Source organism: Colletes latitarsis, chromosome 3 (assembly GCF_051014445.1).
Source record: "Colletes latitarsis isolate SP2378_abdomen chromosome 3, iyColLati1, whole genome shotgun sequence".
NCBI classification, from domain to species: domain Eukaryota; kingdom Metazoa; phylum Arthropoda; class Insecta; order Hymenoptera; family Colletidae; genus Colletes; species Colletes latitarsis.
The window spans coordinates 33,801,420-33,826,837 of record NC_135136.1 but is presented as its reverse complement, the minus strand read 5'-3'; the positions used below and the strand labels follow the sequence as shown (position 1 = coordinate 33,826,837).

The 25,418-nt window shown below is 36.1% G+C and overlaps 2 protein-coding genes across 6 annotated transcripts in view; one reads left to right on the top strand and one right to left on the bottom strand.

Annotated features, from left to right (window-relative positions):
* The window catches only part of Pde9 (phosphodiesterase 9), a 207,494-nt gene extending 195,276 nt beyond the window's left edge, over nt 1-12,218 (bottom strand). For 2 of the 4 annotated variants that reach the window (XM_076762153.1, XM_076762150.1), the window contains exons 1-2: nt 11,911-12,218; nt 10,804-10,899 (exon numbers count right to left, since the gene is read on the bottom strand). The gene's annotated coding sequence lies outside the window, so the exon portion shown is untranslated. Of the gene's footprint in view, nt 1-10,803 lie in introns of all 4 variants that reach the window. The other 2 variants (XM_076762152.1, XM_076762151.1) reach the window with 1 other exon arrangement.
* Nucleotides 12,219-22,795: 10,577 nt separating this feature from the next.
* On the top strand, nt 22,796-25,364 carry LOC143340671 (protein ST7 homolog). Of its 2 annotated transcripts, XM_076762895.1 has the most exons (3): nt 22,796-23,746; nt 23,814-24,712; nt 24,783-24,920. In XM_076762895.1, the coding sequence occupies exons 1-3, from the start codon at nt 23,323-23,325 to the stop codon at nt 24,789-24,791; spliced, it is 1,332 nt and encodes a 443-aa protein (XP_076619010.1). In that variant the 5' UTR covers nt 22,796-23,322; the 3' UTR covers nt 24,792-24,920. The 2 variants fall into 2 exon arrangements, with proteins under 2 accessions (XP_076619010.1, XP_076619009.1); XM_076762894.1 differs by having other exon boundaries at nt 23,814-25,364.
* The last annotated feature ends 54 nt before the right edge of the window (nt 25,365-25,418 follow it).

The following is a 25,418-nucleotide window of genomic DNA, read 5'->3' as shown; positions in this document are numbered from 1 at the left end:
ACATTATCGTAATCAACACAAAAAGAGCTTTACAACAATGTAATAATACACATGCTTTATTCCGATAGACGGTTTAACAACAGCGAGCAAAGCGACTAAAACAGCTCGGTATACATACCTATTTCTCTACCACGTCGCGTTTCAGAACAATACAAAAATATATTAGCAGTACCTTTTCCTGTTATACAAACGATATATTGAAAAGCAAATAAAAATCTCTTACGATTTCTTGTACATAAATTTTCTATTTATACTTGAGGCTTCTTGGGCAAATTTTATTCATAACCAATCAATTAAAATTTTAGATTCGTTTGTAAACTAACTTACTTCGTAAATTAGACTGTTTGTAGTCGTGAGCAAAAACTGTAAAAGACTTGGTGAGGACCTATAAAAATTATGCTCGAATTAATTTTCTATATCAGAATGTGTTCGTAAACAAATCGTCTGGGGTGGATTAAACCGACGCGGTCCGAAAACATGGAAAAAGTCGAACAAACCGCGTGTGCTCCTGAACATAGACACACGCGTAAACGCGTAACCGGTGTCTCCAGTTCTCATTTCTTCGCCGTGCCGCCGCATACACGAGGCATTATGAGAGGTAAAGTATACCCTGATAATTACATAATTTCCTGTAACGAGATTTTTCCCAAGTGTCCCGCGGTTCTGGATCTCGTGTCCGATATACCCGGCCCGCGAAGTAAATAGAAGATTACCAGAAGCACCTTAACACCTTCCTCCCCGTTGGCGCACGTTGGTGTGACGCAATCTGTGCAAACAGCGTGTTCTCTCGCGAGATCGAATTCCTACGCGTGTCACGTGCGCGCGAAATCGTATCGACCGCGAAATTCTACCGAGGAACGATCCGATTCGAGGATTTGCGAGAGCACTCTTAATTGAAACGTCCTTTCCCAGGCGATATTTACAACTGAATGTAGAAAAAACAAATATCAGGTCGTTCCAGAAGTCCGTACCGAGTTTTCCACTACGACTTGCAACTCGTTTGACAACTCGACGAAGCCATTATATCGTCGCTGCAAAACTTCGATTTTTCATTAAAATGTCCTTCGACTCTGTTTCTTGGAACGTTGACATTTTCAAATTGTTTGCCCGTTAATAATATAGATTTTTGTACGTGCTCCATTTCTTATCATTAGTTATTAAATGATTTAGGAAAGTTTCGATTTTATTGTGCGCTAACGAAAATATTTATTGAAGAAGTGGTCGAACCCACAAGTTTTGTTTGTTTTCTAATAAGTTGAAAATTTGTCATTGTTAATTTAAGAATGTCGAACGAACCCATGGGAGAACACTTGAAAGACACTAGATTTAAAACACGTGTCGTAACTATATTACGTCTATTGGAAATTCAGGTAATTGCACGTGTTTTCTTTTTCGAATTGGCTGTAATATTTAAAAAACGAACGGATTGATTAAATTTACATTTTACAAACATGTAAAGTAGACCTCTAAGGCCTCTGAAAGTAAAGAGATGTGTGCAAAAATCGATGTTTTTTCTTCTAAATTATTCTATTATAGAAATTATTTGGATACACCACGAAGGATAATTAATATCTTTATAAACACATGAGATTCTACAAGCTCGAATAAGTTGTAAGATACAATAAATAGATCCAGAATAAATTTGAATTTCCCTATGGAAAGTATCTTTTGATGTTCTTACTTGTTCTTTAAATAAAAACATGCACTTTATACACAAATCAATACGTTCCAATTGTTTTGCATATAATGTATTAAGGTATAACCATTGAAACAGTAGATCCAAATCTTCGTGAAGAAATTGTATTCATAATACCAGATCACGCAATACTGATGACCGTGATTACGAGTGTCAGATAGACGATGCGATTTGTGAGCACATTTCATTAAGTTCATGATAGATCTGGATCTTGAATACCCTTGATATTCAAAGTTTGCTTAGTAACTGTGTTTTATCGAGTTAGTTTGAAACACGTTATAATAGGGTTTACTAATAACAAGTATATACATTGAATTATAAATTAAAACGAAACCTAAACACAAAGTGTATTCGCCTTTTGTTTCACTCGATGAGTTAGAAATTAAGATTAAAATGAACTATCCAAATGTAACTGCTGCAGAAATGAAAAATATAAAGGAACTAATAAACTAATAAATTCCAAAAATATCAAATGAAATATCTCATTCAGTATTACGTTTTCGCTGGTTATATTTTAAATATTTTTGACTGCGTAATAATGGAAGGAAAATATTGTAATCAGAATAAAAGAAACGTTATATCATCGGAAGATAGTCCTGGTTAAAGGATTAAACTTTTCTAGTATAAACTTTTTGTATCTTTGTTTGATAAAGAGCGTGAGCTTGTTCCAGTTTCTAGAAACGATCCTTATATTTGTGTTTTAAGAAAGAACTTATTTTGTGTGTTTATAAAGTTATCAAATATTCAGTGTGGCGTGTCAAAATCTCCACACCTGCCACGATTTATAATATGTAGAAATGATTACGATATTTACGTTTCCACCGATAAGGGTCTGCTTCAAAATCACAATTTTATCAAGTATAGGTACTACAAAAATAGATAAGATTGTACAAGTGGTAACAATAAAATTAATAGACGACTAATATCGTCGGGTGTAAATTAGATACAATTTTTTGTTCGTAAAAACATTTATTTTATTTATGAGAAGTAAGACAATTAGAAACAAGTTCAAAAATCTGTACGAAAAGATTAGAAATTTTTATTAGAATTGTAATATGGCCAAATGGTACAACAATATTAATTATTAACAAGAATTTGATGAAAAATGGAAATCTAAATACTATTATGCAATTCTCTACAACTTCAATGAAACCAAACTTTAAACAACTTGTGTTTGAGATCCCCAAATCAGTTCAAATTCAACTTCAACATCATAAATAAATCTTTAAACATATTTACTCAAATGAATTTTATCGTACTCTCGGATCTACAGAAAATGTTATTTTATTTGAACCACTAGCGTAAAAAGTTGTGTACCATTTTTCAGAAGAGTCGTTAAGAGTATTAGAAGTTTAAATTGTTATAGGAAAATGATAATACGGCACTTGTCCAGTATGACCCACCTGTGGTTCAAGCTCAATATTCGTACAGGGTGGAATGACCCCACTGGTGAGTCAGACTGCAACTTGTTAACACTCTGCAATGTAACTGTACCTCCCAAGCAGAGGCAATATCTAGCACTGTGGTCCAATGGTGCCTGGGAGGCACATTGAAGTTTAGACTAACCTTATCAGTAGATTATTTTATCGTTTGTAACTGAAACGCTCACTGGCGCTTTTATGCTCCGCAGCTTCTGTTCGTGTTTTGCTGATAGAATGTAATCTCTTAAACTCTTTGAATTCTTGAATCTCTGAATTCTTTGAATTATGGTCAAGAGAAATGTTCCGTTTTTGACCAAACGGATCAATAACAAATTTGTTCAAGTTAATCTTGCGACAGCGCGAATACGGTTCGTGCTCGTAGAATGAAAATATTTAAAATGAATTATAAATATCGTGATTATTATTTCGGTGAGCATTTTGGGATATCCGGACCACTGTGTGCCGCGTTAAGCGCGTTAATTTCTGCAAGAACGAGCGAACGTTGCAGCGTAAACTGCCGCAGATAAGAGCGCCTCCGTGCATTTGTTTTTCCAACCGATAAAAACCACAGCAATGATTCGACGATTCGCGGAAACACCAACTTGGCTTTCCATCCAGCGGAGTCCCTACAACGAAACTGTTGCGCGCAAATTTTGTCATCCGACGCCATACCAGACTTGGCGAACGACGCGATTTCATGCTCGTACGGACGAGAATGTCGTCGTTTGACGCGGATCGAACACTTGTTGCAACCCGTGCGCCCCAAAGTCGCCACGACGCATAGTACATCGTCAACGGTCGAAAGATTTCGTCATTTTTATCGTGAATTATCGAAAAATATTTGGAACATCGATAAACAGATCCACGACTTGATTTTACGGAGCCTAATTACCGCGATACCTGCCCAAACTTGACCAATCTTTTATGTCGTACTTGTAAAATATTTAAAGAAATATTTTCAATGAAACATTGGTTAGATTTTGAATCAAATTGATCTGTGGATAATATAATTTTTAAACATAGATAAAAAAAGTTGTAGTTTTCTTTACATTCTCTAATAAAGAAAAAATGTAATGATATTTCAGTTTCTGAAACTCAGTTTCGTCTTACTTTTGTAGAATCACCTGTTAAAAGTTTGCTCGCCTATGAAAATTTCTTGCACATCACAGACAGACGGAATTAAGATGCATATGACGACCGTGTGTGCACTGATATTTTGTTTAATCGAATTATATATGTTTCTAGCAGGAGTACGCGGAATGAAGACAAATACAACGAGTATCCATACATTAATAAACTTTCAACGTGGCCACCCCTCTAGCCAGACAAAACTTCTACAGAACTTGTACAACTTTTTAAAGAACTTTATGCCATTAATTTCTTTTTACGATAGAAGTTGAGCGGAGATGTTTACCACGAACTATCCACGACAGCGCGAAACATGCGGGAACGGATAATTAAGACGTGTACCGTAATTACTCAGAGTGTCGCAAAAAGAATAACGCGTCTTCCCTCGAATTTCTCATATTAGATTATGCGTCGATGCATATGGACCACTTTGAAAGCTAATTATTCGATCGTTCCAAGAAATCCTTCGATTCTTATCGCAAACATCTTTTCTTCGAAGCAAAAGGGATAATTAGGATTATTGATTATTGACTCGTTAATGAAAGTCATGCTTGCAACGAAATTCGTTCGAAATACTGCATATTCTAATTGCAGAGTCGTTGCATCCAAGCCCTGAAGTAAAACAACTTTAAAGATAGAAGTTCCCTATTAACTTCACCGTCACGTTTATCGGAACATTATCGAGTGAAATGTTAAACAAGAGAAACAAATAAGAAACAGCGCTTCCTTTCTCTGCTGGTAGCCTGCGTTGCTTGCATCGACGTTATGCGAATCGAACCGTTCGCAAGAATAATCGTTCGTGATCGTTTGCATTCAAGGCGATACATTAACTTTCTTTTACTTGTCGACAAGTAAATAACTCGGTTAATTTTAGATATGCAAGTGATTCCGACGATCCGATAACGGTTATCGCACGAAACAACTTATCTGGCAAATCAGTTCGAATCGCAGTAAACGTCTAGAGATACGACGCCAACGGTCTCGTGTAATTTCCCTGAGTAATTACGCGAATCATTCTGACAAAAAATACGTCGAAACGTAAGAATTGTCGGCAACGATACTCGACGCGGTATTTAGCACGGTGAATAAAAATCCTAAGTCTATTCGTTTATATATTACTGGTACTAATACACGGTAACATCAGTGGTAATTTACATTATATTATTAAATTTTTTAATAGATGCAATGCACAATAAAGTAATATTGTTCTTATTAATTCAATTCTTATTTATTTCAAACAAAATCATTCTTCTTCGAAGAAATTAATATAATAGATAGAGAAATTCAAGATAATATGGATTCTACGGTAGAACTTTGATCGTTAAAGGAAAACTGGTCTGAAAATTCTTACATGCATTCGTGTAGTAATCAAGGTAACTAATTTAATGAGAAGCTCCATTTAACGCAGCATATCGCCACTACCTGTAGCCCCTACACTAATTACTTCACCTTCGCTCGTTGCTAAATAACCATCCCTTCAACTTGTTAACACAAAACATCGAACGAGCAATAATTGAGATTCTCTATTGGCAGTGTAACGACAATGGATGAACGTTATTTTCTATTTATACTAGTTATTACTGGCCCACAAATCTTCGAAATAATAAAATTCAGTAACGAAACTAAACGTGCTCAGCTTTTTTAACTCAGACATTTTTTAAAATGCTTCAAAGGTACTCTAAACCGCCTGTTGCACGCGTGGAAACGTGGCTTAAAATAACTCTTCGGTTCGTGTTGTCCTTCTATAAATGTTATATTTATACTACACTATACTTTTTATAAACACTAAAAATAACTAACACGGAGACTTTTTAAATGCTTCGAATATGCTTTGAGCGTCGCATGCATGGGGAATGTAGCTTAACAGTTGCTCAACGCGTTAAGATTAACGGTACGTCTGTCTCGTTTTCGTGTCGAACGTCGATAATGCTGCTAAAAAATAACGTGTCACGATTCATAAGCGACTTTGATAATCTATTTACGCTCGAAGAAATGAAAAACGATCTCGACACAATACGGTAACTTCACGAATATCTTCTACTTTCCATTTCACGAGATTTCCATAATGCGAAGCGGTACAAATCTTAGTGACGCACTTCACGACCTATTTATTAATAGCAATCATGTCCGTATACGATGTACAATAACTTCATTCAAAGTAAAAGGCATCGATAGGATTTCAATGGCTTTAAAAGTAAAGAAACGATATTTGAACAATTAGGAAGAAATAGTTTCTAACGTTTTTTAACTTTAAAACCTCAAAGATTCTTTTCAATTCTTTATTTATTCTCCCAAAGATCCCTTCCATTAATCGTATCGTAATATTTGTATTAACTTGGAGTATCATGTATTCGTATTTACTATAGGATAAGATGGGATAAATCGACTTTATTTCTTTCTAAGTTTCTCACCGAATTATTAAAAAGTTTTTAATGATTTTTCTATAAGAATTCAATGCTTGACGTAGAAAATAAATCCACTACTCAAAGATGGTTAAGATAAAAAGTGTTCCACGTTGTTTTCGAAAATTCCGAGTTTGTAACGTATCGTTAGAAATAGTGCCAAGAGGAAAACTAAAGGAATTTGTAAACAATGAAATGTTCAACGGAGCCGATAAAAATAATCCACGGCAAACCATACGATATACTCAATGAATATTAGTCATTCTACGATCGTTCGTGGCTTGGCAAAGACAAGCAAAGTAAAGAAGATGAATAAATGGGTGGCGCAGTTGAACAAAGTTCAAAAGTCTAAGTGAATAGAGAATATCGATTCGTGAATTCAACAGAAACAAACCATCGAGACAATAGTTGAATAAATAAAAACAAACTAACGTATGTATGTCGAAATCATTTGTTTTTGCTCGAAAAGAATAATGGTGTTCTACGATTCTACGCGAGAAGTTATTCGTTACAACGTTCCTGAAACCCAAAAAGTAAATCGTAGCGAAAGCGTGTCGCAATCATGTTGCAGAAATGCAATTGAAGCCTGAGAGAAAAACAACTTGCATCTGTAAATAAGTAGGTAGGAGTCGATGCAAGGTAACGCAAGATCTCGTGTATCAAGGATGACGGTAGAAAAACATAGCGAAACGGAATATAAAATTTTATCACATCCTCCCTGTGTCCTTGATCTTTCACCGGCAGATTTGCACTTCCTCGAGCATTCGGATCATTCTTTACAAAATAACTTGTCCCGAAATGGAGAATCTACAAAAAACCGTTCGAAGAATTTTTGACTTTCAGAACTCCTCCTGTTCATTGTACAAAAGCGACGAAGCTGATCGATCGTTCAAAAATGAAAATTATGACGATTAAATATGTATTTTCAGAATTCGTCTATTTGTCCAAACACTTGTTCTGTCATAACTGGAATACGGCTCAACGTATTTCGATAAAATTTCGATTATCTTTAATCGGTATTAAAAATTTTGATTCGATAATGTACGATTCCGTTTAAGAAAATACAGTTGACCTTTGTATGTGCTCTACGTGTACGAGAAAACTTATTTCAGATTATGCGCCTCCTGATATCATTTAACTTTTGTTCGAAACAATTTTTAGTACAACCTTATATAACAGAGTTTTTTTAACCGTCATCCAGACGAGGAAAGTGGCAGGCAAAAGCTACCCACGAATAAATACTGTTTATTCCTATTCTTTATTCTATAAATAATGTAGTTAATATTCTTAAATTTAATTATAAAATAACCAATCTACATCAGGCAGCAGCACATTATGTATTCCGGTCAAAGTCTACTAGACTCCCGCGGGCCTACTTAAGAGCTAAATATACGAAGTTTCAAGCAACCTGCGTGGGTTTGAAGTTACATTGAAAAGAATAAAATAGCGTTTCGGCTGCGGCAATCTAATGTTTACACTTTACAAACTTAGCGCAAAAGGGCTACAGCGATTCCATATTAGTCGGTAGGTAATTTTCTCAAGCATTCATTCTTCTACAAAATAAAATATTTCAGAAGTTTTTACTTTTAACATTCTTAATTTTAAAAGGGAATTGAATATGTAAAAAACAATAAGGAGACAATTTTGTTCGATAGACAAATATTCAAGTCATCGATCCAAAAGAACAAAAATAGAAAATTTATAACAGGAAAATACTGACAGACTTTAACTTCTTTTGAGCGATGATTATGCGAAAAAATGTATTCTCAATAAAGACATTCTTCATAAAATAAATTATTTCAAAATGAGGAATTTGCAAATACGTCATTCTAGGAATGTTCGACTCGTAGAACTCTAAATTTTCGTCGAAAATGGAAACTGTTACGAGTAAATTTACCAAGTTACAAGGAAGCAAGTAACTATGTTTACAGTTACATCGAAAAGAATGAAGTGCAGTTTGGTAAGCGTAAATCTAATATTTTAACACGTGCGAGAGACCCGTTTCATGAATGGCCGTGCGATACGAATAGAACTACGCAAACTAAATAGCACAATAGCGCTACGTAATTCCATATTCTCAGCCAGATTCTCGCATCCTCGAGCACGCGGCTCGTTCTTTATAAAGTAAATTATTCCGGAGCGGAAAAATTGCAGAAACATCGTTCTGAGAATCCCTGACTTTCAGAAATTCGAGTTTTCATCAAACGGGAAGAACAAAACTGATCGATCTTTGCGAATTTTACGATCATAGATCACAATAATTTCTTTAAACGATGCTCGTCTGTTATTCTTAATAAAAGGTGACAGAATAATGTTGGGATTGGTCTTTGAAAATTATTATCCGTCAGAACTAGTAATTTTCATCAAACTTGCCCGATCCTCGGGAAACAGATATCATCCTGATTAAACGTACGAAGTGTCGAGATAGGTTTGAAGTTTCATTGAAAAGAATAAACCCACGTTTCGTATGCGGCAACCTGATGTTTACCATACGCGAGGCTCTCTTCGTGAATGTCTGCGTGATACGAATGGGACTACGCAAACCTAATAACACAATGGCGCCACAGTAATTCCATATTCCGGGCATTTGCGTGACAAACGGTCTGCGACGATGCCGCCGGTGTCGAGCGAATAATAAGGAATCGGCACAGCGGTAGTTCTGGCTCGCGTGATAAAAGGGCATACGTTTCGCGGAATCGAGGCGTATTCAAATTGCCCGCCATTCAACAGGAGAAAAAAGAACGCGATACCTCTAGGATTTCTCATTCAGGTTAGCGCGGGCGCGGTATTTACGCGCGCGAACACCGATACTTCGTGCGTTCGGTAGTGGCGGAAGAACCACGCAACAAGAAATTGTTTACCCCCCGCCAGGATGTAAATATTTCATGGAATAATGGCTACAATCAACCGAATCGTCTCGATAAATCTGCTCAACGATCGTCGTGTTATCGCTATTTTATACGTAATTATCGAGTACCGAAAAAGTTCGAGTACGAAGCGTTTTCCTACCATAGTCAAAGATAGTACAACGATATTGATATCAACGAAAAGTGTAGGTCGCCTAGTTTCTCATTTTATTTCGATGGTGTGATTTTGCTGAATAATTTTTTCAATTTAATCTACTATTAAGAATGTTGAAAATGTCTAAAAACACCGTCTGTAAAGGCAGACAAACAACTGCAACATTAAAATGATTACAACTTGAAAATAACTATCACTAAATTTCAAAGCAATAAAAATAAGACTATTTTTTGGTAGAGTGAGTCTTCCAGGTAGGTCTAATACATACTTTATATGTGCAGCGTATACTTAGATATTAAATAAGGAGTGTATATAGATTCGTGAAGCATAAATTAATATTTAAAAGTGAGATTATACACTAAATGTATTCTAAGGGGAAAGAAATATCAGCCCTGGTAAGAATGATTGGTCATATTAGGTCAAACATTTTAATCAGCCCTCGTTAGACTTGCAAATAACAAGGAACAATGGGTAAGCAACATATGTTCTTTTTATATCTGCGAATATTTGATTTGAAGGGGTGAAACCTACCCTCAAAGATTTAACGTGTAATGTACTTCGAAATATACTCGTGAAAAATATAATTAAACTGATAGAATTTTGTTAAATAATAATTTTGACGCCAGAGATATTATAATAAGAGATCATATCAAAAAGCACAAGAGGAAATTTAGAAATTTCAAATTTAGAATTTCGAACAATTGTGTCAAGTTTTTACACGTTTCCTGCTCCGATTTAATATTATTATTAAAAATTTCAAACATTCTCCTATGAGAGTTAAATCTTTCAGGGTGGGATTCGCCCTTTTAAACTGAATATCCCTAAATATAAAATAACATGTGTCCCTACGTTTTTGGAGTACTATACCATATGTACATGAAAAATTGGAGCACGATAGTTACCTATTGTTTTTGTAAGCAAAAATTACTCGAAATTGCCCAAATTTCCTTTATTCATAATGCTAAATTGTTCTTTCTTTCTCTGTACAGTATATTCTAAGCAAGAATTAATGTAATAAGTCGAGGACGTACTTAATATGCACGTAGAACGACCGTTTCTACGCGTAATGAAACAGAAAGATGCTGAAAGCGTCCGCGAAGGCCGATTAAAGTGAATGAATAACACATTTACTCACCTCTCGTGTAAAAACGTCAACAACCGGCGTATTCCTCGAACGGGATGTTTTTCACCTCCTCTTCGACGTTCCGGAGTCGCGTGGGCAGTCCGCCTTCTAAGTAAACAAAAACACAGACTTCAAATCGTCGATCCCGTTTCCACGAAAGTTTTCTCTCCCCCGTAATCACTCGCGTGGGTCCTTTTTTTTTTTGTCGATCGGCGAGAACAAAAATAATAGTCGTCGCGAGAAGCGGCAAGAGTTAAACGCGGCAAGAGAGGTGGCGGAACCGAGACAGAGAAGATACGCGGACAGCACGAGCGAGAGGAAGAAAGATGGAGTGGAAAGGAACAGAAAAACGAGACACGAGAAAAGTAGCCAGATAACGAGCACGAGTTTCCTGCACTGGAAGAGCGTACGTGATACGGGAGTCTCACACGTCGATCACCGCACACACGCACACGTACGCGCGCGCGAGCTCACACACACACGCGCACACACACGCGTCGGGGTACAACGTCGAGACGAAAGGCATTTTCGTCGATCTGTCGACGATTTTTCGGTGACCGGCCTGACCGTAGATGTCACGTCGTCAGCGAGAGAATCCACCTTTCCCCGCGGCTCTTTCGAACGTCCCGGGTGAGAGTTACGGTTTACGGATTTACGGGTCTCACTAGTGCAGTTTCCACCGGGTCAAGGGAAACCCTTTCGTGAGGGATAAGAAACGTATTCTTTTTTTTTTTTTTGGCCGCTCCGTTTCGAGGTGCGTGGCTGCGTGCGTGGCGCGCGTGTGTGGCTCCGAGTCTCGCGACGAGGGAGATCGTCCTCCTCCTCCGGTGTGTCTTCCTGCTCAGGATCCGATCGAGCAGCCACTGACCCCACGAGACGACGGCGGAGCGAAGGAGACGGAGACAGAACGAGCTGTTCAAGGGAGAGAGAATATTACCGGAGGGAGCGTACGAAAGACGAACGAAGAAAAGAAGGGAAGGGGAACGACAGGGAGAAGGAATCGAAGAAAGAGATAGCGGTGAAATGAACAGAGAGTGAAGGAGAAGAGCGAAGGAGAGAACGAGAAATAGAAGAACGAAGAACGGATGATCGCGGGTTCGCGTATAATACCGAACTCACGGTTGCCCAGAGTCTCTCTGCTCCCGTGTCTTCTGCCGCGTTGTTACTCTTCCGAATTTAACCGCGCGTGAGCCGTTCGGTTCGTCGAGGGATCGCCGACGTGTTTAAAATCGACGCCGTACGCACTGATTTTATGTGATCGGAGCACTGATGCAATGTCACCGTTGATATTCGAGCGTATCGTCCGGCGGGACACGGGTTCGCGCGCACAAACGAAACGTGACAGCACGTCGCGCGCTTGTTTAGAATATACTGAATATATTTTGACCCGAGCGCTCCGTTCAGGCTCGGCCAGCGCTGGCGCTTCGCGCGTTCGGCCGTCTTCGGCCGCGCTCGGGTCCTCTGCCCGAACCAACCACGACTCCCGGCCGACCGCGAACGAAACTCGCGCCCTCGCTCGATTGCAAATTACCTTGCAGGGACGATGCACCGCGGATCCGTGTTTACCGAAACGATACCACTTTCCGTTTTACTTTTCCTCAAACCGCGACACGAATAATGGCCCGAAAATACGTCACCACGGGATCTCGATCTCGGTCGCTGCCGAAACCGCTTATCGATCGCGTGCGCGTGACGTAATTCGAAAATCAAGGAACGTCGTGCGACGCAACGCGTTCGATATTGCGTTGTCAACTTCGTTATATTTTACGTTGTATTTTTGTTTAAAATAAACATTTATTTATTTCCATAACGTACTATTATCGTTCTTCGTTTCTAATAATGGCAAGTTTCTTGAAAATAGAAAATAAGAGGTAAACTTGCAATCCTTAATCGAATGGATACTTTTACTAGAGAGGCTAATTGAAATCCTTGGAAACCAAGATTGCGAATAAACAAGATTCCAGATAATTGAATCGCAGGTAATTGAGAGTCTGCTGTACGTGTATAAATTATAAAATCTGTTGAATATTGAAACTGCATTCTACATAATGAAAATCGAAACAATATATGTTATAAATTTGTTTAAATTTTATGTTATATATTATTGCTTTACGCATGCATTTAATGCATGTACATTTAAAGGGACACATAGTTCTTCGTAGGTAAACATTTTACAATAATCAGGGTAACCAATGCGATAAACAGTAGCTCCACACATCGTACCCCCACTACTTGTAACACATGCGTAGTGCCTCCAACCTAACTTGTTGCTTAGCGACCAACCCATCTAATGAACGAGGTCGTGCAATGATCGAGGTTCTATCGTATTTATCCTATGTAAATATAAAAATAATAATGTACAAATGCTTAATAATTCTTGGAAATAATATCTAACCAAATTAGAGCAATTTTAATCAATGTTCGAAAAGCCTGCGACTAAATACGATTTACTCGACACTGTCCACATTCCCTTTATCGATGATACCACATTATTCTTAACTTGCATTTGATCCGCCTTTCTCCCTGTAATATATCGGCATTTATATAATTGGGCTTACACAGTAAAGCTCTGGGATTTATTATAGCCTCAGACTTAATGTACCTCTATGCTATACACGTATTCTATGGAAGAAAAACCTGTTAAACAAACGACAAAAAGTACCTCATACCTCGCAAAACCAGTAACGATATCTATTATTGTGGACTGATTTTGTCGCGACCAAAGTGTTGAAGTGCACTTCCACGTTAAAAGGAAAACGATTTAAATTATCCGCGACGGATCTAACGCTGACAATACCTCCGCGATTTAATAAATTTTTTTCGTACGACGCGATCACAGCTTAATTATCGATCGAAGACGCGTTTCTTTGAAACAAAATGTTCGCAGATGCCAGGTACACTTAATTACACCATACGACCGATAAGAACCGCGAGAAGACAGGTCTTTATCGGTTTCTTTGTCCCGACGAGAACGGTTCGAAGCGATTTCATTACACAGGCAAGATTGAAAAGCTCTCTCGCCCCATTTGAAACAATGCATCATAGCAGATGCCTAGCACAGAAGCGCGGAATGGAAGCGAATCGGAAACGGCAGTAAAGAATGCTGGGTGTCCTTTGCATGAACGTTACCGTCGAAGTGTCACGAGAGCCTATCGAAACATTTAAGTTTCACGCCAGTTTTACAATACGTTGCCACGTACGAACGTTTACTTAATAAGAAACAAATATATGTAAATAAACGCTAATAGAAGATGCACGTATACTAATTTCGCAGGCCCGCAAAAGGAAATTCCGCGGCGTGTCGTAAAGCCCGATATAATTGTCATTAAACCGCTACGTTTCCTCGGTATCGCAAAAATCTTATCAAGAATTTTAATCGCATCACCAGCGCTCCGACCCCACCGCCCGCCTTCGATATCGCCTGGCAAAGGCAAGAGCAGTATCGGAGAGCATTGTGGAACATACACTTTCGCGTGTATACATTATGCAAATTGATTCTATCGATTGGCCGGGTAAACCCAACGCGCGTACACAGACTTCGGTAACACTGCTCTAGCTTCTGCTCCCCGTGACACAGCTATCCGGGGACTTCCATTTACCAGGCAATCTGCAGAAAATAACATCGCTGCGGAACAGAACCGAGAACCATCCAAAGGGTTACTCTAGATACGACAGTGTGTAACATATATCCGCGCAACAAGTGACCCTCTTGCGTTTGAAACAGTGATTTGGGTAATTAGTGCTTCTATGGTTTAAATAATACGGTGTAAACATAGTCGTGCCTAACTCATACTATTTTAAAGAGGAATTATAACTTTTAGAACTACAAATAAATATGTGTTACTGTGGTAGAAGCATTTAATTTGTATTATATTCTTTATGATAATTCTCAGTTTACTATTTTATGGTATTTACTGTAATCTGACTTGAATTTTCTACTTGAAGAAGACTCCACCAAAGTAGAGTCGAACGTACTCTCTCTTGTATATGTACTGTTACCTAACCCAGACCTAACATTACGAAATATTATGCGAACAATACGAGGCTTCAGCAACGAATTTTGCATACGAAAACACTATAAAAGTTCATGTAGACGTGTATCCGATTTGACTTTGTTTTCAAATTGTAGCGAATTTATTTTTTGACACACTGTATCTGTTTAGCTTCGCAAAAGTTTCTATATCTTAACTATTTTGCCAACTTTTTAAATAATTTTTAATTAAATATATAAGTAAATCAAAATTAAAATACGTCGTAAATAAATTTCTATTATTGGTTTCAATGCGCTTTCAAAGGTAGAAATAGAAATAGAATGGAGTAAATAAACGAGAAATAGAAATAAAACGAAGAACAGCAAAATACAGCGTTCTCATTTCGACGATAATTAAAAGGATCGATAAAAGAGGCGGTCAGAAACGAGCAATTCGAACCCTTTGCTCTGACAATGAAAATATGAAAAACGGCGGAAAATTACACACTCTCGAATGGTCGTCAAACACGCAATTGATCAACAAACCGTCATAAATGCGACATTGTATTCGCTGCATTTATTATTCATGTTTAAACAATGATTCCTGTAACGACTGAGCCCGTTAAATTTTCAACGATGAATTTTCACGTAGCGACTGTCGCTTTGAAGTACATACGTACTCGATGAATTACACTGAGGTCTATTTTACCAAGTGAGATTCGACGTTTGTTAAAGATGGCATCTTGTTCCATGCAACACGAAAAGAAACGTCGATGGTGTAGTTCCCTTTCTTGCCTCCCACGCACAACAGAGATGGATAAAATGCTCGTTTAAATAACAATTTTATACAACAAATAAAAGACGTGTATTCTGACACAAGAAAACTGATTGCTGACGCTTACTTTTTAAGGCATTGGTGTTGCAAATCTTTTAGAATTGATACCTACACACGAATAAGTAGCATCTGGTTGCCTATTATTACAGACCAGGTATACGAATACACCTTTCACCCAATGTATTTTTTCGGCCCATTTTTCTGGAGCTCTAGAACCCCATTACTCATTTTCCACTACCCACTTTCGAGAAAAAAATTCGAGCATGTGTGAAATTTTTCGACGAAATTAAAAAATTTTTAATCGTTCTAAAAAAATTATTGTTAGTTGCAGGGGTCAATTACAATCATTTTTGGTCAATACACATAACCCCGAAATCCTACTCACTTTCGAGAAAAAAATTCATTACTGAAAATGTAATGTCTGACCATAACTGTCTGATTACCCTGAAAAAAAAAAATTTCTAATAGTTCTAAAAAAATTATTTTTAGTTGCAAGGGTCAATTACAATCATTTTTGGTCAATACACATAACCCCGAAATCCTACTCACTTTCGAGAAAAAAATTGTTTACCGAAAATCTAATGTGAGGCCAGAAATGCTTCCCTAAAATTTCATGCATATCTTTAAAATGTCATAACTTCTGAACCGATTGGACGATTTTAATGTTTAAAAAAGCAAACTACGCGTATTTTAATGGAGAATATGTACAAATCGCAAAAATATTCGAAAAGTTGATCCTTGACCTCGCAAAATAAGAAAAACCCCATAAAAATGGTCCAATATTCAAACAGCCATAACTCCTGCAATAGTGAATATATTTCAATGAAACTTTTTTCTGAAGTAGAGCTCATGGGTACCTACAAAAAAGTATTAGACAACTTTTCTGTAGGGCGTCAAACAAAATTACTAAAAATCAAAAACGAATTTTTAAGAAAAATCGACAGGGGGTAGGTGCCTAAATTTTTCGGCGAAAAAAAAAATTTTAAATCGTTCTAAAAAAAATAATTTTAGCTAAGAGGGTCAATTACAATCATTTTTGGTGAATAGATATACCCTCGAAATCCTAACCAGTTTCGAGAAAAAAATTCGAGTATGTGTGAAATTTTTCGATAAAATTAAAAATTTCCAAATCATTATAAAAAAATTATTTTCAATTGCGGAGGTTAATTACAATCATTTTTAGTGAATACACATACCTCCGAAATTCTATATATTTGTATATATATTTCATTCTATGTATTTCATTGTGCCTACCTCTTGGCATTTCCTTGATCTTCACTAGATCGCTGACCGTGATGATCAACCTCATTGTTTGCCATCTATAACCATAATCCAACCATTGTTGACCGTCGAACACTTTTTGGGAAATGTATCCCAAGGCTGGAAAATAAAAGAATAAATGTTAATCGGACATTTGGGATGATTGATACAATAAGAGATACATACACATAATTTAAAATTATACTTACAACTGGATACTGAATCCCTGCTTATTCTAATGCTATCGAGCATCATTTTATAAGCGTAATGGGCACCAAGAATATCATCAAAGCAGTCCTACTAGAAATTTAAAGGCCATATTTAATGATTTTATATTTCCAATAAAATTAATCGATTGATGCCCAATTCTGGACTTTAAAGCTCCATTAAAAACAATACAAATTTTCTAATTTCATTTTTTGTCTCACTTCCTCTTATGTTCATGTCTGTAACCTGTGAGTAATGTTGCGAGTGACACGAAAATGGTAGTGGGGTTTCGAGACCCCAGAAAAATGGACCGAAAAAATATATTAAATGTAGCGACATCGCGTCGATCCCGATGGTAATTATGTTTAAAATAATTGACGATCGGCAAATTCAGTTATAGTTCCTGCCGTTCTGTTAGCGCTGCAAGCTTATTCATTTAGGGGTTGGTAAAGTTGCATATGACCACTGCCGATATATAAATTCATCTATCACTCGCAACATTACCAACATGCCATGGAAAGCGATCGTAGCGCTTATTATGGTAGGAAATGAAATTATAGGAATTCTTTCTACTGTACGATTCAGAGTTCGGCATCAATCGATTAATTTCATTGAAGTAATCAGTCGCTTAATGGATGCGACTGAGAATTTAATTGTCGTAAGTAAATCACGATTAATAATCGGAAACAGCTGTTTCAAGCTGCGGAGAATCACAGCTGATGGACCCAATTTAGCTGTTTCGTGGTTCCTGGACCCTAACCTGAAAATCAAACGCGAAAAAATAATCGCAACACTAAAAACAATCGCGATCAAATTCATATTATTTACAACTTGCAACGCGATTAATATTCCCATTTCGTGACACTAATAAAATCACGTATTGAATAATGGCGCAACACTAATTTTTCTAACGAATACAGCTGTTCCAGACTGCTTCCTGATATCAACGTAATATTTTGGGCTTTTTATATGTCGCAACGCTACGTTAAAACAAACGCAATCAGTGATTACTCTCAACGCTAACCCAAAAACAAACGCGAAAATGTTCAGTTCGCAACGCTATCTTGAAGTCACTAATGCAAAACGCGATTTGCCCAAAAATATTGAACGTCGTGGTACAAATACCATTTGAAAAACTAAAACTACTACTACTACAATTACAAGTGAGTACAGTGACAAAGTACTAATATGTAATGACTTTCCATCCTCATCCGTAGATGAAGATGAAGAGCCATTTGTTGCAGCCCACTCTTGAGACAATTTGTCAGGGCCTCTTCGGCACATGGCCTTTTCTTTCTTCGGGCGGTCCTGCCCAAGCCTGAAACTTAATACTAAGGTCGAGATTCCGTGCAATACACAGCCCTCCAACGATTCTACGAATCGTTATCGGAACAGATGCGAAGAAACTCGAGCGGGACGAACGTTTCGAAGGGGGCCTAACCACGTCCGCGAGCGCGAAAAGCGACTCTAAAGTCGCCGCACGATTCCAAAAATCGAAAGTAAAACCAAAACAAACGGTGGAATCCGTTTGGATCGGCTAACGTTTCGATTCTCCAAATCGAACTACAGGTTACAAGACTGTTACGCGAAAACGCGCCTACCCGAAAGAGACTGTAACAGTCCTGCCCTGACCCTACCTACTTATGTCTAAACACACACACCAGAAAGTTACCTACCTACCTAAACCTATATTTAAAAAATAGCAAAACTCATTCTCGCAAACATACGCTCCACGGTTCTCACACATAATGTCCGGGCGCAAAAGCCTACACTAGAGAGGAAGCCCCGGGGTTCCTCCGACACCCGACATTGCAAACATTCACACTCTAAGGGTACGTACCATTTCCTGAAATCGGCTGACAAAGACTAGTGAACATTGCGCTTTTGTATTATATCCATAAACATTTATATAGTAATATAGTCTTTAGTAAAATATATTGTATACATGTATGATTATACAGGGTGTTCGGCCACCCCTGAGAAAAATTTTAATGGGAGATTCTAGAGTCCAAAATAAGATGAAAATCAAGAATACCAATTTGTTGATCGAGGCTTCGTTAAAAAGTTATTAACGTTTAAATTTCCGCCTGTAGATAGGCAACCTACATACAGCTGCGTGCGGGCGATAATGGTTCTCACTCAGCATGAGATACTCTACTTAGTAACGTATAAAAGCTAATCTATTTTTGAATATTATTATTTTATTTTAAAATATTACTACCGTGAATGCAATTTAAACAATTGTCAAGTAAATGCTAAATAAAAATTTGGAATTATTATTGTAATTGATAAGAATCAAGTATTATAAAATTCTGTATGTAAATTCTAATAAACTTTTAAAACGACGTACTTCCACAACCTAACCACACACACACACATGTGGAAAGTACACCGTGCACGATACACTAGCAGTGTCAGCCGCTCACATATAGATTATTGTTACAAATCATATAAACTAAGTCATCATGCCCATTGCCTTCGCTCATGCAAGTAGCACCTGGGCACTTGGGTGAGTTTAGGCAATGAACATGGAAAAGTATCCTGAAAATCCTAAGCTAGAAAAAATGATTATAGTAAATACTAGCGCGCAAGGAAGTAGTGTTTCTATATTCTTTATTATTTTATGTAAGGATAAATAAGGAACAAAAGTTTAGTATACTTTAATAATGAAAAATATTATTGAAAAAGGAAATGATTCTGATTAAAATTAAATTATTTAAGACAAAAGACTTTAATCAAGACTTTAGAATAAAAGAATTTTCTTTGAGCATTTAAGGAAAAATTATTGAAACAAACTAATTAAACTATTTAACTGTCGAGCAATTCTGTTGTCAAAGCGAATTTTTTGAAGATGAAAATAGTACATAATGCATGTTCCTTTGACTCAAGAATTTACCAATCGCGAAATGTCTTTTTGTACATGAATTGAAACATCAAATTTTTCAATACGTAAAGATAGACTTTGATATAAAGTCATTAAATTATATTTGAATGTGAGGTATGAACAACATAAAAAACAGTCGATATTCAACATTATATATTCAATAAACATCATTGAATATAGATATAATATAAATACAAGTCAAAGAATTTTCATATTTAATTTATATTATAAACATTATTCTATATTTATTTTATTATTCGATGATATATTTTCATGTTATATTAAAAATCGCGGAGTACAAAAAGACCCTAGCCTGAACCAAAAAATAAAACAATGTGCATATGTTACTACTCACGGGTATAAAAAATACCCGCAGTCACTGTACTCACTAAAAATACTACGTATACAACCGGTCACCCGTGTTGATTAGGACCTTTCGTCCTACAACATGATTGGGGACCAGAGGAACAAAAACACATGCGACTCACCAACCGTTGACTATGATGACGTAATACCTCTGCAACGATGACGATGATGCTGGCCAGTGGAATACATCAGCGAAGTCATCTGCATGGTCTGGTTGATTTCCAAGATGTACAGACGAAATACAAAAACTGTAAAACACAAGAAAACAATTATAATCTATCGTCAAAATTATAGCATTTCATAATTTAATATAAAAGATACTACGTTTAAAACAAATCACAGGTTTTTGATAACTTAGAAAATTGTAAACCGACATTTGAAAATATCATTTCTTTCTAAACGTGCATAGAATAAAATAGGATGATACTTACATTTTTTGCTTGCAAACTTTCGCCCAATATGTATATCCTTCTCTTCAGTGATGTATTGACTTTAACACCGGTAACGAGTAATTTTAATTTTTAAAGGAAAAACGAAAAAAAGAAAAATATTAAACTAACGCAACCGAAAATCAAATTCGACGAACAAATGATTCGATTGTCGCGATTTGTAAAGTAAAGAGAGCCACGATGCTCTAGAAAAAATTTACAACTACGCAATAATCATAATATAAAAAATAAATTATAAACTCAACTCTGCTTGAAGCAACTGTGCTTCGAAAAACAATAAACTATTTCACGAAACAAACACTGATTCTATTGACCGCATTGCACGCGGTCGTCAAAATTTCTGAAAAAAAAATTGAAATTAGAAATAAGAAATAATTAAGTAATCGCAGAGACCTGTCTATTTACAGATTTAGTATTAAATTTGACCGATAAAAAGACAAAAATTTGTAAAGATATGTAGGTACATACTCACTTATTACAATAAAGTTGATTTTTCCGATGTGCAATTTCAAATTCCTTCGATTCGCGATTTTCAAACATGGCGTCGATTGAATGTCGATAGCGTCCCTTTCAGTTGAATTGCAGCAATCAAAATCTCTAACAGTAATAAAACACAAATTACGATCAAATTCATTAAAATTAATGTATCTATATGTTAATTGAGTATCAACTGAACAGAAATATGTTTCATGAGTTGTTAATTTCGTTTAGAAATATGATAATTCATGTTAAATACGTATAGAAAAAGACGCGCGAAACTGATTCAACTTTTTTCGCGATTCTGACTGAATTTATAATAGATACGTGTTAATATCTAACAAAATCACCAACAGAGAGTGGCAGAGGGTACTAGTAGCAATTAGAAACGTTTAGATGATAATTAGTAAAAAGTACGTACCTCATTAGACGCAAAGCTTTCAACGCATCTTGCTACACCAATTTCTACAGAACGAATGGCGCCACCAATGTCGTTAGCCAATGAAATTAAAGTGTGGGGGGAGGGGGAGAAGTGGTCACGTAGTCCTACGTCTCAATTCTCGGTGTGTATTTCTGAAAGAAAAATTAAACCGTATATCTCGAATAACTGAAAATAAATGAAGTAAATACATAAAATAAATACAAAAAAATACCAAACAAACAATTAATTAATGATTTACTATCTTTATATTCTTGTGACGTCACAATGCATAGCATCGACTTTCGATCATTCGATAGATTCGATAGTGTCTCTTAAAGATGAAATATCGATAAATTATGCTATTCATAAGTAACTCTATCGGTCGAAATATGTAACTAATAATATGTAAATGTATTAATTTTTAATTAATCTTTTTAATTAAAATACCGCTCGTGAGATCTAATTTTAATTGCACGCGAAATAATTAAATTCTCCTAATATTTAGTTTTAATACCTAACACTAGGAGTGCTAAATTCGAATTCCAGTGTGAACCGTTAACATTGAAAGTGATACGGAAATAGTAAGGGAGCTCGCGAAACTCCAATCCGTGTAACAAAAGAAAGCATTGCATGTAACATCTATTCTATATCTTGTCTGTGATTTAGCTATCGTCAGTTATTTTAAATATCATTACAATCGTGATCGACGAATAGTATTCAAATCGCGGTCGTGATGTTAAGATACAGTTAGTAGTGGAGCGACGAGATACAAGGACAGCGCGAGGTGAGCGTTACAATAAAATCAAACAAATCTAACGCAATGGAAGTGTTTATAGTAAAAATAAAAATGCTTTTCTGCTAGTCTACAAGCTCTCCTCCTCGCTCACCTTTGTTCTCGTCGATCCACTATAATCGTTTACTTAGTGAAAAACTGTTCTGTTAGAGTGACACGTCCTGGGAGGCAGCCAAGTAAGTAAACGTTTAAATTATTATTATTTTATATTATTGTATAGTTTCAAAAATAATTTAAATAGCTTCATATAACTACCATATCATACTCAATGATAGGTGCAAGAACAAAAGCATTTAAAATAAATTAACCCTGCGAACCACATTACACGAAAATGTGTTGGATGATATGTCTATTCTGTACCTAGTCTGTGACGAAATCTCATAGAATGTAACGTCTATTTCGTACGTCGTCAGTGCCTCGAACGTTTATTCTATACTATTGTTGGTAGAATTCTATAATTTTCTTTAATTACTTATCTACTAAAACGAAATACCGGGTTTAATATATCTCTTAAAAGTGACGCAGCAAGCGCTACGAATCTCGAAAAGTCTCGTTGCAGAGTTAGGATTCTGATTTCGACAACTTCAGACAAAATAAATGCCACCACGTTTGTTAATAGAATGAAAGCGGTTGCGCCTTATTTGAAAATTTGAAAGAAAACATGTGTAAATGTTGAGAGCATTCGTAAAGGTTGTTTTGTTTTTATTAGTTAAGACGTAATATCAAAAGTAACACTTTTCCAATGATGTAAGAATTTGGCAGTATCGTTTAGTGTTATGATGTTTAATTAGTACCATATTCAACAATATTAGTGCAATCTGGAACAATAAAGAAACACAAAAAATATACTCGGTGTTTAAGTATTATAAATGGCCCTATTATTCACAAACATGTGGGATTCCGCAATGTTTTTGAGTACCTTAACCCCAAAATTTTACGTCGCTCTTACCGGAACATCATCTTTAATTTCTGGATTGATTCTTATTTTTGAATGGTGGTACTTTAGAAAATATGGAACATCATTTATCGAGCAAGTGTCCTTAAATCACATTTCCCCGTGGATCGGTGGAGGTGACAATGGATCAGATGGAAATAATTCAAGTTTAAATGGTTCAAATTCGAATCAACAAAACATTCCGGAATGTAAAGTGTGGCGTAATCCAATAAATTTGTTTAGAGGGGCTGAATATCAAAGATTTTATTGGGCTACAAATAAAGAACCATTAACATATTATGATATGAATTTATCTGCTCAAGATCATCAAACATTTTTCACCTGCGAAGGTGACACAGGTAAATGCTGTGCAAGTGATATTAACTACCTGTTAATACTTAAATACTGATTAACTACTTCTGGCAGGTAAGACAGAATATGAAATAATGCAAACAGCTTGGAGGGAACGTAATCCGGTAGTGCGAATAAAAGCAGCCCATAGTGCTCTTGATCGTAACCCTGATTGTGCTCCTGCGTATATATTACTTGCTGAAGAAGAAGCTATCACTATTGTAGAAGCAGAAAAAATTTTGAAACAGGCATTAAAGGTAGCAGAAAATAATTACAGAAAATCTCAGAGTACGCAACATCAAGGATCGATCGCGGAAGCCATACATAGGAGGGACACAAATGTATTAATATATATTAAACGACGATTAGCTATGTGCGCAAGAAAATTAGGAAAACTAAAAGAAGCTGTAAAAATGTTTAGGGATCTAACAAAAGAAGTTCCACCAATTATGAATGTGTTGAATATTCATGAAAATTTGATTGAAGCTTTATTAGAAATGCAAGCATACGCGGATGTTCAATCAGTATTAACGAAATACGATGATATAAACCTACCGAAATCAGCAACTATTTGTTATACAGCTGCATTATTGAAAGCGCGAGTAGTTGCTGATAAGTTTTCAACAGACATTGCTAGCAAAAGAGGCTTAACTACTCCAGAAATGATAGCAGTTGAAGCTATTCATAGAGCTGTTGAATTCAATCCTCATGTACCTAAATATTTACTAGAAATGAAGCCTTTGATTTTACCACCAGAACATGTACTGAAAAGAGGAGATTCAGAAGCAATTGCTTATGCATTCTTCCACCTTGCACATTGGAAACAAATGGAAGGTGCTCTCAATTTACTACATTGTACTTGGGAAGGTACATTCAGAATGTTACCATATCCCCTGGAAAGAGGACATTTATTTTATCCATATCCGACCTGCACAGAATATGCAGATCGCGAACTATTACCTTCGTTTCATGATGTAAGCGTCTACCCAAAGAAGGAGTTGCCGTTCTTTATTTTATTTACAGCAGGTCTATGTTCCTTTACAGCACTCTTAGCGCTTTTAACGCACCAGTATCCTGATACTATGGGCGTAGTTGCACGATCGATGCTTGCCTGGTTTTCTCATCCATTTTATTATATTTTAGACAAATTGGAAGCTATTTTACCTTCTAATTTATTACAACAGCTCTCTAGAATATAAGACATTTGTATGATCTCTGTAATCATAACTTATTGTGATATTTATGATACTTATGCTTTCATTGTCATATACATCAATTATATATGTACATCCGTACTTCCCGAATTTCTTATGACTGATATCCTAATACGTATTTATAGAATTAATTATTTACTTAATGTTGTTAGTTAAAAGCGCCGTGTAGCAATCGATGTACAATTAAATAAAAATTTGAATATCTTTGAGTTATTTTCTATTTCTTTTTTACATATTCTGTACTTAATATTTTATTTAAACTAGGATGTTGGGTATATCAATCAAAAAAAAAAAAATTTGATTGGATTTCATATTTATTTAATAATTGATATTATCAGTAGCTCATAATTGGAGGCGAAAGAACAAGGCAAATCAGAGATACTAATGTTTTAATTTGTACAGAATATGTGGAATTTATTATATGAAATCAATGAAATTTTTGTTATAACATTTACAATTGTTTATG

Coding starts and splice junctions, on each gene's coding strand:
- LOC143340671 (XM_076762894.1), top strand. CDS start 23,323: ATGGCCCTATTATTCACAAACATGTGGGATTCCGCAATGTTTTTGAGT. Junction 23,747..23,813: donor CACCTGCGAAGGTGACACAG/GTAAATGCTGTG, acceptor TACTTCTGGCAG/GTAAGACAGAATATGAAATA.